Here is a 15,425-nt window from a genome sequence, read left to right as displayed (position 1 = left end):
GTAGTAATTTATTTGCTGAGCCCTGAACTCAGGGGAAGCACAGATGTCACTGTCAGTGTTGTAACATCATTGCCTAGCCAACCCCCAAAACACAGAGGGTCTGTTGAATATAAATTGGATGAGAATGAATGTTCTGTGCTATCAACTGCTGCCAAGAAGCCTTCTGAAGCTCATGCCTTGGTCAGCATAAAACATGGGACATAGAGATGTTAACCTTTTCAGCAACCATCATAGGAATGAATACCATCTGCCACTCCCAGGGGTTGAGTAGATAAATAACTCCAAGTCCCTCAAATCAAAACATTAGTCTTGGCATCAAGGGGAGCTTATTTGTGCCATGCTTTCTTGTTTCTATTGAAAACTGGCTCTGGATATTTACATTCTCAATATGTCTCTTTGGTTATTTTATTACATGGTGAAAATACTACTGAAGTGTGCCTTGAATATAAATTTAGACAGATGGTCTAAATGCATTTCCTTTCTCAGACACAGTAGCAATAAAGGACTCATACAGCTATATCCTTTGCTAATAGCATCCATCATCACTGTTCATGTTATAGAGAAAGTGATCTGGGTGGGACAACAATCCTATCATTTATTTAATAAGAAAATGGTAGGCTATGCAAAAACATCAGATGGATCAGGGAATTCCCTATATATCATATGGATGCAAAGGCTTGTTTACTTAACAATTATGGATAGAGAGGGCGGGCAGAGTTATGTGGAGCCAGACTCCAAGGGGACTACAGTCAAGAGAAGTAGGAAGAAACAAGCTGGGCCTTCTAGAACACACTCTTTCCACTCTCTGATTGGATGGAGGGCTACTCTTTGCTGTGACTTACTCAGAACAGTTCTGAATGTCCTCACATAAGATACTATTTGGAATTTACAAATAAGGTGTCCTTGCTTTGCACATAATTTTCCTTCCAAGAGCAAATGATTTTCACAGTCTTGAGATATCAAAAAAGGGGTCTTAAAAAGCCAAGAGAGAAAAAAATGTAAGCAAGATTTTTCTGAGATCAATCAATGCCTATTTTCCTGGGCGTGCGTATGCTATCAGCTGGGAGTAACAAACAGATACCCAAACTTCAGTTCTTAAGAAATGAAATGAATCAAACATCTACTTCTTTGACCCTACCTGGGTTGGAGTTAAGTGCTTTGATGAACGTATTATCAGTAAGACAAGACCAGAATAATTAGCGGCTCACTTTCTCTGCTGTGTCTGCTTCATCAGAGTCTCACATCAGATCTGCTTGGTCCCTCTCACAGCTGGTAGAGGCTGTCTTAGATGCTGGGGTCCTTGACACCCACTGGCTGTCAAATTCCTCTTGGAATTTGAAGGTGTTTTCCTCGATGCCACATGTTCCACAGCATTCTGGGACCTTAGCTTCCTACAGACATATCGAAAGCGCGTGGATATGAACTTAATATGGACTTTTACCCGCCCCCCCCCCCCAGAAATGTGCAAATCCTGCAAGTGTTTTGGTGGCGCTGCCTGCTAAGCCCTTTCTGTTTTCTTTGTCCTCAGTCTCTGCCCCTTTCTTTGTTCTTTGATCTCTTTAATTCCTCATTTTCCGTTCCTCTTTCTACTTCACATCCTTAATTAATGGCCTTATTCTAATTTCAGGTTTTACATAATTAGTTATTAGAACATGTAAGTCTTTCCATCTCAGGGACCACCACGCAAAGGAGCCCTTAAATATTCACAAGTAACAACTGCTCCATGATCATGAGGGAATAAAATCCTCCAAGTAGGTATTGCACCACTGCTCTTGTATTGGGTTCTGCCATATGTCACCAGAACATTATTTTAAGACCCCATTCTTTTTTTTTTTTTTTTTTTTTTTTTTTTGGTTTTTCGAGACAGGGTTTCTCTGTGTAGCTTTGCGCCTTTCCTGGAACTCGCTTTGGAGACCAGGCTGGCCTCGAACTCACAGAGATCCGCCTGGCTCTGCCTCCCGAGTGCTGGGATTAAAGGCGTGCGCCATCACCGCCCGGCAAGGCCCCATTCTTTATTCGTCCTGTTACTGGGAGTAATGGCTACTGGCAACTCATAGCCAGCCCCTCCCCTTCTAAAGAATTAATTTCAGCAGAAGGGAACCCCCTTGTCTAAGATCTCTCTCTCTGTCTCTGTCTCTCTCTCTGTCTCTGTCTCTCTGTCTCTCTCTCCCTCCCTCCCACCCTCCATCCCTCCCTCCCTGCCTCCATCCCTCCTACCCTTCCTCCCTCCCTCCCACCCTCCCTTCCTCCCTCCCTCCCTTTCCCACCACTCTATCTGCAGGTCTCAAGCCGTGACTACTCAGTACAAGGTCTTGTCTTGACTAAGACCTGCTAAAAGGACATGAGTCTGCATGGATTCAAAGACCTCTGTAGTAGTACATCAGAAATTAACTTCTTCTCTGCCCAATCCAACTTCCCTCAGATGATCCAACCATTGTTCCCTAGAGCTTTTACTATCAGAATGCATGCAAATCTCAATCTTGGAGTCTGTTTCCCAGTGAACTTGACCTTTGATACCCTCTTTGTGTTATGAGAATGATGGTGGTAGATGAGGCTCATGCTTATGGAGCACTTGTTGTGTGAGAGGCATTCTGTAGCACAAGCACTATCAACATTAGATCCACACCAACACCTTGGCCTAACCCCCAAGGAAGTCAAACCACCTGCTCATGGAGAAGGGAGAAAATTCAAGTGAAGGAGATAAATATATCTTTGGTGATGGCAGAGGGTCTCTGGAACAATTCTTTGATAAAAGCTTTTGGGTGTCAATGTTTTGGCTTTCTAGCTAGATTCTATTTGGGCACATCCCTGGTGGTCATACAAGTACTCTGCTTCTGTACAGCATAAAAGTCCTCATCGTACTGAGTGAGCTTTTAGGAATTTGTTCCTAGGAGGATTTTGAATGTGTTTACTCTAAGCTTCCAAGACCAAGCATACTGCTTGGTAAACATCAGGTGCTCCTCATGCTGAATACAGAGGTCCAATCTTTGTAACTGGAAATGTTGGGTGGTAGCTTCCAAAGAAAGTAAGTATGGAGATTCTGGATTCCTATCACTCACATCTTGGCATTGTGAACTTCAACAGGCCCTCATTTTGTTCTTTGTAAAACTGGGATAATATCATTATCTCTTGGCATTATTTATGGGCGTTATGGAAAGTAAATGATACCATATATATAAACCACTTAGCCTTGGATGCAGTAAGTGCCTGATAAATGTTATCTATAATAATCACTGGCCATAAATCAATTGATTTTCTCCTTGGGTTCCATCTTCAGAGAAGTCAGTTAGAAAGAATGCAACCTTTCTTGGACATTCCTCTTCATAGGAAGAGCTGACACTCCTTATTACAGTAGTGCTTTGCAACCCTTATGGCAGTGAGAAGGATTGTATGGCATATTTGTTACTTTCCTATCACCATGACCATGGTCTCTGACAAGAAGAAATTCTTTTGACTTGCATTTTTAGAGTCTTTCAGTTCAACATGCCAATGAAGCCATGGCAGGACAGTTCGGTTCATGTTTCGGTGAACATGAGACAAGCTGTTCACATTGTGACAAACCAAGGAACAGAGAGAATGAGGGCCTATCCTTATTTACCTGCTTTATGTCCTTGATGTTCCACAGCCTTCCAATTGGCAGCATTAGCTGGAAGCCAAACACTCAAAGCATGGTTCTGTGGGGGCACATTTCAAATTCAATCCATAATACTTGAGCTAGAGACATTCTGAGCTGGGCCAGGATTTTCATACTTACAGGGAGGTAAGACTTGAAAAAGGATCTTGATATGGATCCAAAATATACTGGATTTGATGTATTCAACAATACTACAGTGGGAGAGAGGACTTACTGCTACCAGCCACAAGCAAGGAAATCTCATGCTTTCCACTCAAGGCACAGGAGCTCAAGGTGTCTAGAAGATATTTCTATATTTCCAGCATGACATCTTCCATTGGCTTTTTATAAATGCCATTAGCAGGGATATGACAACCTATCCAATATTTTATCAGCAATTTGGACATAGATAGCAATGGGCTTGGTGACAACATGTTCAGAGAACAGAAATTCATGAAGGCAGGCCAAGGTTTTGGATCAAAGAATTGGGATCCAAGAAAGAAACAGACAAATTAGACAAATTAAGCTAATCTAATAAGATTACATTTAACATGGCTAAATATGATCTTCTGGACCAAGGTCAGAAACCTCAACTGCCCTGGGAAATGTTGACAGCACTTTTCATTTTCATATCTACATAATAACCACCTAGTAATTCTTACCCTATCTCATTCCAAGAAGGACTTGAATTAGCTCATGAAGATGTATTGGTGGTTCTCTGAGCATGGTCCACAGCCTGGCAGCACAGCCTGGAAGCTTGGCCTACTGAGTCAGAAGTAGGGACCAACAATCTACTCTAACAAACCTTCATGGGAATTCTAATACAGAATATAATTTTCGAACCAGAGCTGGGATATATCAAACAGATGATAAAGCGTTTGCCACACAAGCATAAGGGCCCTAAGTTTGATCCCTAGCCCATGTATAAGAAACCAGGCATGATAACATGCACTTGTAATTCCATCTTTGGGGAGATAGAGGCAGGCAGATTCCTGACAATTGCTAATGAGCCAGTCTAGCTGAATGGTGAAACTTAGTATAAGTGAGAAATGCTGTCTCAAAAAATAAGATGGACAACCCCTGAGGAACTGTGTACCAAGGTTGACTACTGATTTCTGACCACAGGTATACACAGGCACTTGTTCACACATATGCACACACACACCATGACATACACATGCACCCTCACACTCAAGAAGTAAATTTGTAAATAACTGAAAAAAACAGTATAAGATTTATGTAGAAATTTCTAAGGTTCAGATATTAAGATGAAGTGGAGCTTTAAGACAAGCTAGGGAAACGGCTCAGTGGGTAGAGCACTTGCAGTACAAGAAGGAGGACCTGAGTTTGGATCCCCAGCATCTACCCAGGTGGCTGTGGCAGCCCTCCTGTAATGCCAGCATATGTGGAAGCAAAGACAAGATGTCTCTGTGGCAGTTTAGCTAGCTAGACTAGCTAACTGAGCTCCAGGTTCCATGAGAGACCCTGTCTCAGTAGACTAACTAGAAAACGAACAAGGAAAGTATACAATATCAACCTCAGGCCTCTACATGCGTATGCACACTGGGTTTCTGAAGGTGATTTCTTTACTTATCTGCCTCTTAACTGGACCCATGGCAGGGTAAGCTTTGAGATTTCTGATGAGCATACAATCAGAATATAGGGTGGAGCTTTTGTGATCTGTGTCCATGTAAAGGTAGGCTCAAAGAGGGTTTTCACCTGGTGGTCTTTGCTTAATAATTTAACATTGTTTGGACCCCCATGGTCAGGGTTGAAGTACTGACTATCTGACAAAAGAATGGGCTGGCTGAAGCCCTAAGATTCTCTCATAGTGTTAGCATATCCCAAATGACAACAGATAAGAGTGCACAACAGTCTACTGTGGTTTATAAATGACAAGATGCTGATTTAGTGGTCAAAATCTCAAGCTCAGAAGTCATAAAAAAGAATGTATATGCTTATTCGGGTCCTATGATGTAGTCTTGAATGGGGTACTGGATTCTCTCATGGCCTCAGTTTCCTTTTGTGCAGGGAGATTAAAATGGTCCCTACCTTAGTCTTCACAGGTAGCATCTTCATTATGGGAGCAGTGTTTGTTGGTGCAGACCACATGGTGGAGACAGTGTAACATCTCTCACTACCTCTCCTGAGGCTTCCTAGGGTGACACGCCTTACTCAATAAGGAAAAGAATGATAGAGGCCAAGGAAGGCTAGCTCCTATCATGAGTCCATATCTCTATCATGACCACTAGTGTCTCTACCCATCTCCCTGGGATTTAATTCTAATATCATTTTAAGTAGAAGCCACAGAAGAAAGGACCATCAGGAGAAGAGTGTGAGAGCTGATGAAGGCTTTAGAGACTCAGCAATGACCCACAGATGATGGAGTGAAGTGAAGGTTCTAGACTCTCTATGCTTACATCCATCCTTTCCCCCTTTCCTCTTAGCCTTCTTGCCTTTGAGTCTAAGATCATTGACTTTTGTGCATTTGGTTTACTTGCATTTCACTGTGTCGTGGGCTATAAAATAAGAAAGGAACCTGAAGGCCTCTGTTCAGTCTCAGCTCTGCCACACACTACATGCACTGCCTTTGGCAGTTCAGTGTTTTCGTGCCCTTCTTAATGTGTACATCTATTTGATGGGAAAATGATATTGGCATGTTTGGTTTTTCTGGACATGTTATTAATTAATTAAAGAGACTTGCATGAAAATTCTGCTAGTCTAGGTAAGTGTTAGACAATATTATTTAAAAGGAATGTCCCAAACGCCTCCATATTTCTTATCACAACATTGGAACCCTCTTCTTACAAAGACTTTTTTTCAAGATACCTTCTTCATGCTGTTGCCTTTGCCCTTCAGGATTCTTTTCTCAATAATAACCCTTTGTACCTAGCTTCTGATAAATGACTTAGTTTGGGAGGAAAAAACAGTCTCTCTCTCTCTCTCTCTCTCTCTCTCTCTCTCTCTCTCTCTATATATATATATATATATATATATATATATATATATATATATACACACACACACACACATATACATACATACATACATATATATATATATTAAAATTATAGCAGTTTTAAGAAACTAGGATTGTAGTACAACATTATCAAGGCCTTTTAAACACCATTTTGCAATTATTTCAAATGCTTGAATGTTATAACATAAAACATAATGAGAGACATGAGGAGTCCTTATCACATGCTCGGGGAGCCACAAACTCTGCCATGTCTTCCTGGTCATGATGGCCTATACCTTCAAACTGAGAGCCAAAATAAATCATTTTTCCTTTAAGAAAAAAAAAATCAGTAGAAGGGGCATTGAGAGATTCTGTCTCCCTCTCTCCCCTCCAGCCCCCATGTGCACTTGGGTGATTATGCACAGTCCTCAATGTCTCCCCAACATGAGTGTCCAGGTAAAAATCAGGCTGTCTCAGAGAGTAGTGGAGACTATAGTTGTGAAAATTCATGGCTTGGTGGGCCCCTGCTTTGTTTTGCTTTTGTAGCCGTGGAAAAATAAAAGCGGTAAATACCATGAAACCAAGGTCAACAGCTTCACTCTGTGGCTTTTGTTTTCATATTTCTAATATCACTGCTTTGAAAAAATAATGTTTCAATGGGTGGCTGATGATGGTACTTGTTTAGTTTGTAGGTTTGGGTTTTACGAAACCACACAGGGAATTCAAGTAAAGAGATTCCAGTAGAAAGATGTGTGATAAACAAAGGAATTCAGAGAGAAGGAGGCATGAGGAGGCACCAAATTGTTCTCTTCAGAATATTTCCACTTACTGATTTCTGGGGAACAATGATTTGTTGGGATAATTTATTTGCTCCTATTGAAAATGGGTCCTGGAGCTGGAGAGATGCCTCATTGGTTAAGAGCAAAGGCTGCTCATCTCGAGGATGCAGGTTAGTTTCCCAGCGCCCCATGGTAGCTCACAAACCTCTGTAACTCCAGTTCCTGGGGATTCAACACAGGTTTCTGGCTTCCACAGGCATCATACATGCACAAGAAGATGGCTCAGTAGTTAAGACTGTTTACTGCTCTTGTGCAGGACTCAAGTTCAGTTTCCAGAATCCACATCAGGTGTCGCACACCTGCCTGTAACTCCAAGTTCATGGGGCTCCCATGCCTCTAGTCTCCTCAGGTGCCTGCTTCATATGTATTCACTTGCAACACAAATTATGCATACACATAATTAAGAATAATATCTTTTTCTTAGAAAAGAGCAGTTCCTGCTTGGATTATGAATGGCCACTCTTCCAGTACTTGACTCCCTTTTGGCACACTCAGCTGCCGACAAGTGGGAAGGGATAAGGAGTTATAGATGTTGCCCTGGGATATGCCACTTCATGGGTGGAGAAGTTTCCATGAAGAGGTAGCATATTCAGGAGGCTGGGGAGATGGCTCAGAAGATAAGAACACTTGTTCCACAAGTTTGAGAACTTGAGTTCAAATCCATGTAAAATGCTAGCTGTGGCATCGTACATGCCTGTGAATTCAGTACTGAGGGAGGTGGAGACAGGAGGATCACTGGGGCTTGCTGGCTGCCAGCATAGTTTCAAATTTAGTGAGAGACTCTGTCTCAAGGACATAAACTGGAATGTGATAGAGGTGGCCACCCAATGTCTTCTGGCCTCCATGTAGGCATGCACACATACATGCACACGTGTGCATACACTGCACACACAAACACACATATACATACATGTGCCACATGCACACATAGTGTACTATATTCTATAAGGGCTCAAGTTTCTATTATGGTTGAAGTCAGGTCCTTTCATGCTTCTCAAAGATAATGCTGACTTAATCTGTGTGTCTGTGGTTTCCTCATTTTGAAATGGGTACCACAGTTCATTACTCATGGGAGTATCATTGAGTTTAAAACAATAAAACAAAAATACTCAGTACAGTCCCTACCACAAATCAAACCCCTAACAAATTGAAGCTGTATCCTTTTCAAGAGGATGTGGATGATATAACAGATTAATGTAGTCCACTGATAATAGGTCATGTTTTCTGTACTGAAATAGACACTGAGTGCTTGTTTCCCAGGAATGGTGGCGTTGCCCATGACCTGATAGAATCACTGAGTATCTTACTGTGGCTACAATCAATCTGAATTCTTCTCACTGAGTGCAGGAGCTTGGATCTCAGCTCACAGTCACCAGGCCTAACTCATGCCGAAGGCAATTGAAGACAGCCTTCCTAAGCTGTGTAATGGGCACCTAGCATGAAGCCTTCTCCAGGGGTGGCTGTGTTTGCAAAATGGCTAAGTGATTATTTTCTGGCATTTCACTATCTGGGTCTTGGAAAACCATAAGTTATCACACAAAAGGAAACAGTGAGCTGAACCATGCGTGGGTGAGATGGAGTGCTTGATTCGAGACACAGAAATTCTTTTTATTGTTCTACAGTGACTTTGGACAATGGACCTTTTCACAGAAGCAAAGTTTGTACATAGTTGATGCTGTTCCATGTAAACTCTGGAATGGTTTTTAACATACCTCCTCTTTATTTTAAAAAGAGGGACAAGGCTTCCTAAAATGTTCACATACTTCTTGCCTTCTTAATTAAAGATGTGCACTTTCTTAAATGCTTTCTATGAAGCTGGTAACATGTTTCGGGGCTTCACTCTTCATTAATTTTCACAAGTCTGTGGGTGCTGCCTAACTCTTGCCTTCAGATGGGGAAACTCAGGGCAGAGAAGCCAAGTTATTTATTCAAGGTCATATAGTTAGAAGTGGTCGAGTTGAATTTTGAACTCCATTCTCCAGACCCTTAAGAAACAAAGATCCACAGACAAACACCAGGCCGAGCTCCAGGAGTCTAGTCAAAGAGAGAGAAGAGGAATTCTATGAGCAAGGGGCATCAAGATCATGATGGGGAAACCTACAGAGACAACTGAACCAAACTAGTGGGAACTCATGAAATTTAGACCAACATCTGTGGAGCTCCATGGGACTGGAATAGGCCCTCTGTGTAAGCAAGAGAGTTGTGTATCTTGATCTGCTTAAGGGATCCCCTGGCAGTAGGATCAGGATCCATCCCTGGTGCATGAGTGGGCTTTTTGGAGCCCACTACCTGTGGTGGGACACCTTGCACAGCCTTGATGCGGAGGGAGGGGCTTGGACCTGCCTCTACTTAATGTACCAGGCTCTGCTGACTCCCCATGGGAGGCCTTACCTTCTTGTAGAGGGAATGGGGGATGGGTTGGGAGGGGGAGGCTGGAGGGGTGGGAAGAGGAAAGAGGGGGATCTGTGATTGGTATGTAAAATGAATAAATAAAACTCTGAATAAATAAAAGAAACAGGACTTATTGTCAAAGAACATTTTTGTTTAAGAAGTGACAGAAATGGTTACTAAACATCAAAGTAGGACCCTTGGAAATCTGAACATCCACTTCCAAAGTGTTTCCATTATTTTGTTGTTTGAAAAAGGTGCACTGTAAACCTGAAGTGCAAACCTTTGCATATCCATGACTATCCCTTTGTTTACCAGATGTTATTTGCGCACCTGCTTCATGTTGTGACTGTGGGACCATTGCATGCTAGGCCCTATAGAAACAACTAAATGTCATAAGGCACACAGTTGCCTTACAAGAGATGCATCATCTGAGGCATGATAGGGAGCTCACTTCATTCATGATCAGGAGGACCTCGAGAAAGTGTCAACTTTTAACTCACCCTTCAAATAAATCATCTCTTTGACTTCCTCCATCCTGTCTGAATGAGACTAATGAGGGAGAGCAGAGGGCATTGGTAGAATTACATGCTTTTGGGGCTTCAAAGAGGCCTCTCTGTGTTCAAAATAGTTCAAGCTGTCTTGTTTGGCCAGATACTAATGGATCTTAGGTTGGGTAAAAATGTTTGGATTTTGTTTTTTAGATGGTAGCTGATGAAAATGAGAAGCTTGTAAGAACTGAATCTCTTGATAAAAGATGCATTTTCAATGAGATATGTTCCTCCATATGGTTAGCAAATTAAAAAATGCAACTCTAGATCTAAGCCAACGAACACAAAGCCATTGGGGACATTGATGGCACTGGTGAAAGTGAGCATATGATTTCCTGTGGCTATGACTTAAACATAAGTTTCATAACTGTCTCATTTTAAAAGTAACGAGTTAGCAGAAAATACTTGGTAACTTCTTGTACTAGGTAGTTTTGTGTGTCAACTTGACACAAGCTAGAGTCATCCGAGGAAGGAGCCTCAGCTGAGGAAATGCCTCCTTGATATCTAGCTACAAGGCATATTCTCACTTAGTGATCAATGGGTGAGGGCCCAGCCCATAGTGGGTGGTGCCATCCCTGGGCTGCTGGTTCTGGGTTCTATAAGAAGGTGGACTATGGAAGCCAGGGGAAGCAAGCCAGTAAGCAGCTCCCCTCCATGGCCTCTGCACCAGCTCCTGCCTTCAAGATCCTGCCCTGTTTGAGTTCCTAACCTGACTCCCTTCAGTGATGAACAATAGTGCTGAAGTGTAAGCCAAATAAACACTTGGCTCCCACCTTGCTTTTTGGTCATGATATTTCATGACAGCAATAGAAACCCTGACTGAGATACTTCTCCCATCCAGATGTGACTTAGATTTTGTATCCTCATACCCCTGGGGCTATCTTTTGATGCCCCTTCTCTGAGCCACCTTCCTCCTGTAGGAAGTGATGCAGTCTCTGGATGGCTCCCATTCCCTATTGCGGGTGCGGCGCATGCACAGTGCTGGTATGCATGTGTGGGAAGATTGAGGAGAGATGGTTGGTTGTCTCGAGCCCTTTTAAATTAGGTCTTCTTTCTCTTTCTGTCTCACAGATCGACCGGTAGCCATTGTGTCTGGCTGCTTTCCATATGTCTGTTCATAACCACTCCCTAGTATATTTTCCCCCCTTGGATTAAGTGCTAGAATGTCTAATGATCAATCTAGTCAATATGTGTTTTCAGGATAAGAGTGAGCAGACTCTGAGGGAGGATAAAGGGGCTGAATTAGAGTGTGAACTGCAACTGTCTTCACTGCCAGGAAAGCATTACTTATCCACATGGAGATAATTGAATTTTGCTTTATTGCTGATATCTAGCTAAGTGGCATTACTATTAGGGACACTTTGGCAAGAAGGAGATGATGTTTTTTTTTATAAAAGGAAGGAGAGGGAAGGAGGGAGAAGGTGGAAGGCAGGGGAAGGGAAGGGAACGCCAGAGTGGTGTTGTGAGGGGATCTCATTTTGAATCTTTCTTTATGCTTGCTCTCCACAGTGGCTTGAACTTCCTCGACCTGATGGTGCGACAAGGGAATATTGACAACCCTCCTAAGACGCCCTTGGTGCCAGGATTTGAGTGTTCTGGGATTGTTGAAGCTCTAGGGGACAGCGTGAAGGGTTACGAGGTAAAGTTTGAAGTCTGACTTACATAGCAGGGATCATCTAGAATATGTGAGGTACTAAGACTATGGGAAATATGGGGAAATGTATTTGAAATAATAGCAGTCATGTTTTATTTTGTCATTTTGAGTTTGATAATATTAACCATGTTTGTAATGATAGGGCTTTCCAAAAATCTCATGACTGTTTGCTTATGTTTTAGAATTTTTTTTCATATCCCATCTTTGTTGCTCCTGGCAACAGTTTGGGGAAGTGGGCTGGACACGTCTTGTTAAATTCCTCTCTCACACTTACTTAAAATAGCTATTAAGACTATTTGATTTTGTAGTAACTAAGTGCATAGTCCCTTGTTCCATCTACGGCTACTATTTTCCACCATCTCAGGCTTAGTAATCAATTACAAAATGCAAAAGTAAGGGGAGTTAATTATTTTATAATAAGGTTCTTTAAAGTATTTACCTAGTGGGTGCTTTTTAAGTTATCATTTATAAATGCTGAAATATTTTAGAAATGGACAAAGCAGGATTTCAAATTTAAAAAAAAGTGCTTTAACTCAAGGAACCTCTCCCTGACAATAAGATATAATTGGTGAGGGATTAATTAATGGCTTTGGGAAGAAGGCAACATGTAAGTGGTTTATTTCATTATTTTGCTTTCATATACATGTGAAATTCTCCATCATCAAACATTTTATTTTGAAAAAATGCATGCATGAGTCTTCCTGCTGTTCTAATACAAACTAAAACACAATTTAGTTTATAAAGCCTGAAGCACCATGGCTGGCAAGATGGCAGTGGATAAAGGTGCTTGCCACCAAGCCTGGTGATTTTAGTTCAATCCCTACATCACACAAGATTGAAGGAGAGAACTACAAGTTGTCCCCTGACTTCCACATGAGTGCTGTGGTACACACACACACACACACACACACACACACACACACACACACACACAATCTAATGAAACACTGCAGCAATATCAGCTGTATAAAATTAGGAGTTTGACATCGAAAAACTCACTACAAATTGAATTCAAGAATTCAAGGGTTCTCACTCATAACTGGGATCTCAGCAGAAAGGCAGGGAGACTGACGATTGAGAACACACCATAGCCAGCTTTGTAGAGCAGTCATCTTTTCTCTAACCACACTGGAGAGAGAGAGAGAGAGAGAGAGAGAGAGAGAGAGAGAGAGAGAGAGAGAGAGAGAGAGAGAGAGAGAGAGAAGAGAGAAGAGAGAATTATCTGTAGTCCTAGAAGGTAGGAAGTAGAAGCAGATCCCAGATCTAAGTCACCAAAGCCATTTACAGTTCCTAGAATCTCATGGCCTTGACCCATATTCCCACCCTCACCCCCAATGCTACCAAAATGCATGCAAGGCATGAGGAGTGAAGATGAGTCCTGTAAAATCAGCCCCAGCGTTCTCTCCATCTTGACCTTCAGCCTGCAGCTCGTCCTCATGCCAGCTGGAGTCACTCTACCTGAAAATACGGAATGTTCTAAGTTCATGTTGATGAATGCCTGCAAACCTCATCCCATTTAACGATGCTTCTTTCAAAGATTTCCAAATAACATACGAGAAGAAAAACACAGAAAGGAAGAAAAGATGAGCTTTGGACCTTTAAACACAACTTCACATTCTCTGACCCTAGTAGACATTGTCACCTAGGCACACATCTCTCTTTCCAGATGTGCTGCATGTATATGGATCTGGTTGTTCTTCATGCCTCCACATGGTCCCCAAGAAAAATCTCACTCTGCTCATTCTGCTAACCCTGTGCATTGACTAAATATCAGTAAACAGAAATGTCATTGGACTTGGTTTAGAGGGATAACTTACCATACTCAATTAAATGCATTTGTCCTCTAAATATTACTTACCTTCTTTTAGTTAGACATGACTTGACAGTAATATCAAGCCTTCATGGCAACCCTCTCTCCTGCCAGTGATTTTCAGCTGCACATATTTTTTTTTTTGGTTTTTCGAGACAGAGTTTCTCCGTGTAGCTTTGCGCCTCTCCTGGAACTCACTTGGTAGCCCAGGCTGGCCTCGAACTCACAGAGATCCGCCTGGCTCTGCCTCCCGAGTGCTGGGATTAAAGGCGTGCGCCACCACCGCCCGGCTGCTGCACATATTTTTAAAAAAGTCCTCTCTATTGTCTCTGTACAGGGTGTTGTGTTAGAGAAAGCCAACACTAATATCCTCTATGTGGTTTTGACTTAAGATTCTTAATTTTAGTCATGTTGGAGATGGAATTCTATGCAGCAACATGCTCCATGGCACTCTTGGTTTTTATCAGTAGCAAGAGATTGAAAAGTTGTGTCCTAGCTGGGCGGTGGTGGCGCACACCTTTAATCCCAGCATTTGGGAGGCAGAGGCAGCCAGAACTCTGTGAGTTAGAGACCAGCCTGGTCTACAAAGTGAGTTCCAGGAAAGGCACAAAGCTACACAGAGAAACCCTGTCTCAAAAAACCAAAAAGAAAAAAGAAAAAGAAAAAAAAAGAAAAGTTGTGTCCATAGGCCATCAGTTTAAAAAAAAAAAAAGATTTGGACTCATGGCCTCGGAGCTGATTTGTTTTTCTTACTAGAATCAACTAATTGGATAAATATAGATACGTATTTCACATGTGTCCAAGTATATATGTGTGTGCTGATCCCATCGCCTGGTCACATTTGCTATTTTGAGAATGAAATACATGAATAAATGATAGGCTGAAGTGTAGTGTTAGACCCGAGAGTGGTCCTACACTTCCAACTGCGAAGCACATTGAAACAATTCATTTCACTCCCTGTGGATACTAGAGGCCATTAGCTACTCTAGGGTGCTGAGTTTGTGTCTCAGTTTTCACAGTTCTGTGAGGAAGAAGCCAGTGCTGGGCTCTCTTCATGATCTGGTCCAAATGCTTGCCTCGATGACAACACTTAGCAGAGTCACTGCCAGTGGGACAGCCTTTTTTTTCTCTCTCAGATCTTCATTGGGCAGCTATTCCTTCTGCTTCGTGAGTAGAGCAGGTCTGTGCTTCAGTGGATCACTGATCTGTGAATCCCCGAGTTTTGGAGCCAGTTTATTCTTTGTAAAACAGGTGCGTGTGTTGCTCTTTCCTTGGTTTCCATGCACTGTGCTAAGTGCACTGGATTCGCATTGCATCGTAAACACGGTATCCATTTCAGAGAGGAGGAAAGTGAGTTAAAGAGCTCAGTATGCCATCATAGAGTCCCCTTTTGTGCACTTCCACATGGTATGTTTTCTTCATAGCACTTACCTCAAGTACGATGGGTTACTTATTTGTATCTGGAGTTGAAGTACCTGGACGCCAACCATGACGCTGCCACTCTCCAACTGCATGACCTTTGACAGTGATTCCATGTTTCTTTGGGTTCCTTTAAATGAAGATAAATATTTATGGTCATTCATTTGTACATGAGGGCTATGACAGAACCCA

At 42.1% G+C, this 15,425-nt stretch overlaps 1 protein-coding gene across 1 annotated transcript in view; it reads left to right on the top strand.

Annotated features, from left to right (window-relative positions):
- Positions 1-15,425, top strand: part of Vat1l (vesicle amine transport 1 like) — a 164,141-nt gene that overhangs the window by 14,189 nt on the left and 134,527 nt on the right. The window contains exon 2 of the mRNA XM_052728074.1: positions 11,860-11,989. Within this exon, the coding sequence (XP_052584034.1) occupies positions 11,860-11,989 (130 nt within the window). The remainder of the gene's footprint in view (positions 1-11,859; positions 11,990-15,425) is intronic.

The sequence above is a fragment of the Peromyscus californicus genome, unplaced genomic scaffold (assembly GCF_007827085.1).
Source record: "Peromyscus californicus insignis strain IS unplaced genomic scaffold, ASM782708v3 Scaffold_8__1_contigs__length_139910024, whole genome shotgun sequence".
Classification (NCBI taxonomy): Eukaryota; Metazoa; Chordata; class Mammalia; order Rodentia; family Cricetidae; genus Peromyscus; species Peromyscus californicus.
The sequence above is the reverse complement of the archived record's forward strand: the minus strand, read 5'-3'. Positions and strand labels throughout refer to the sequence as shown.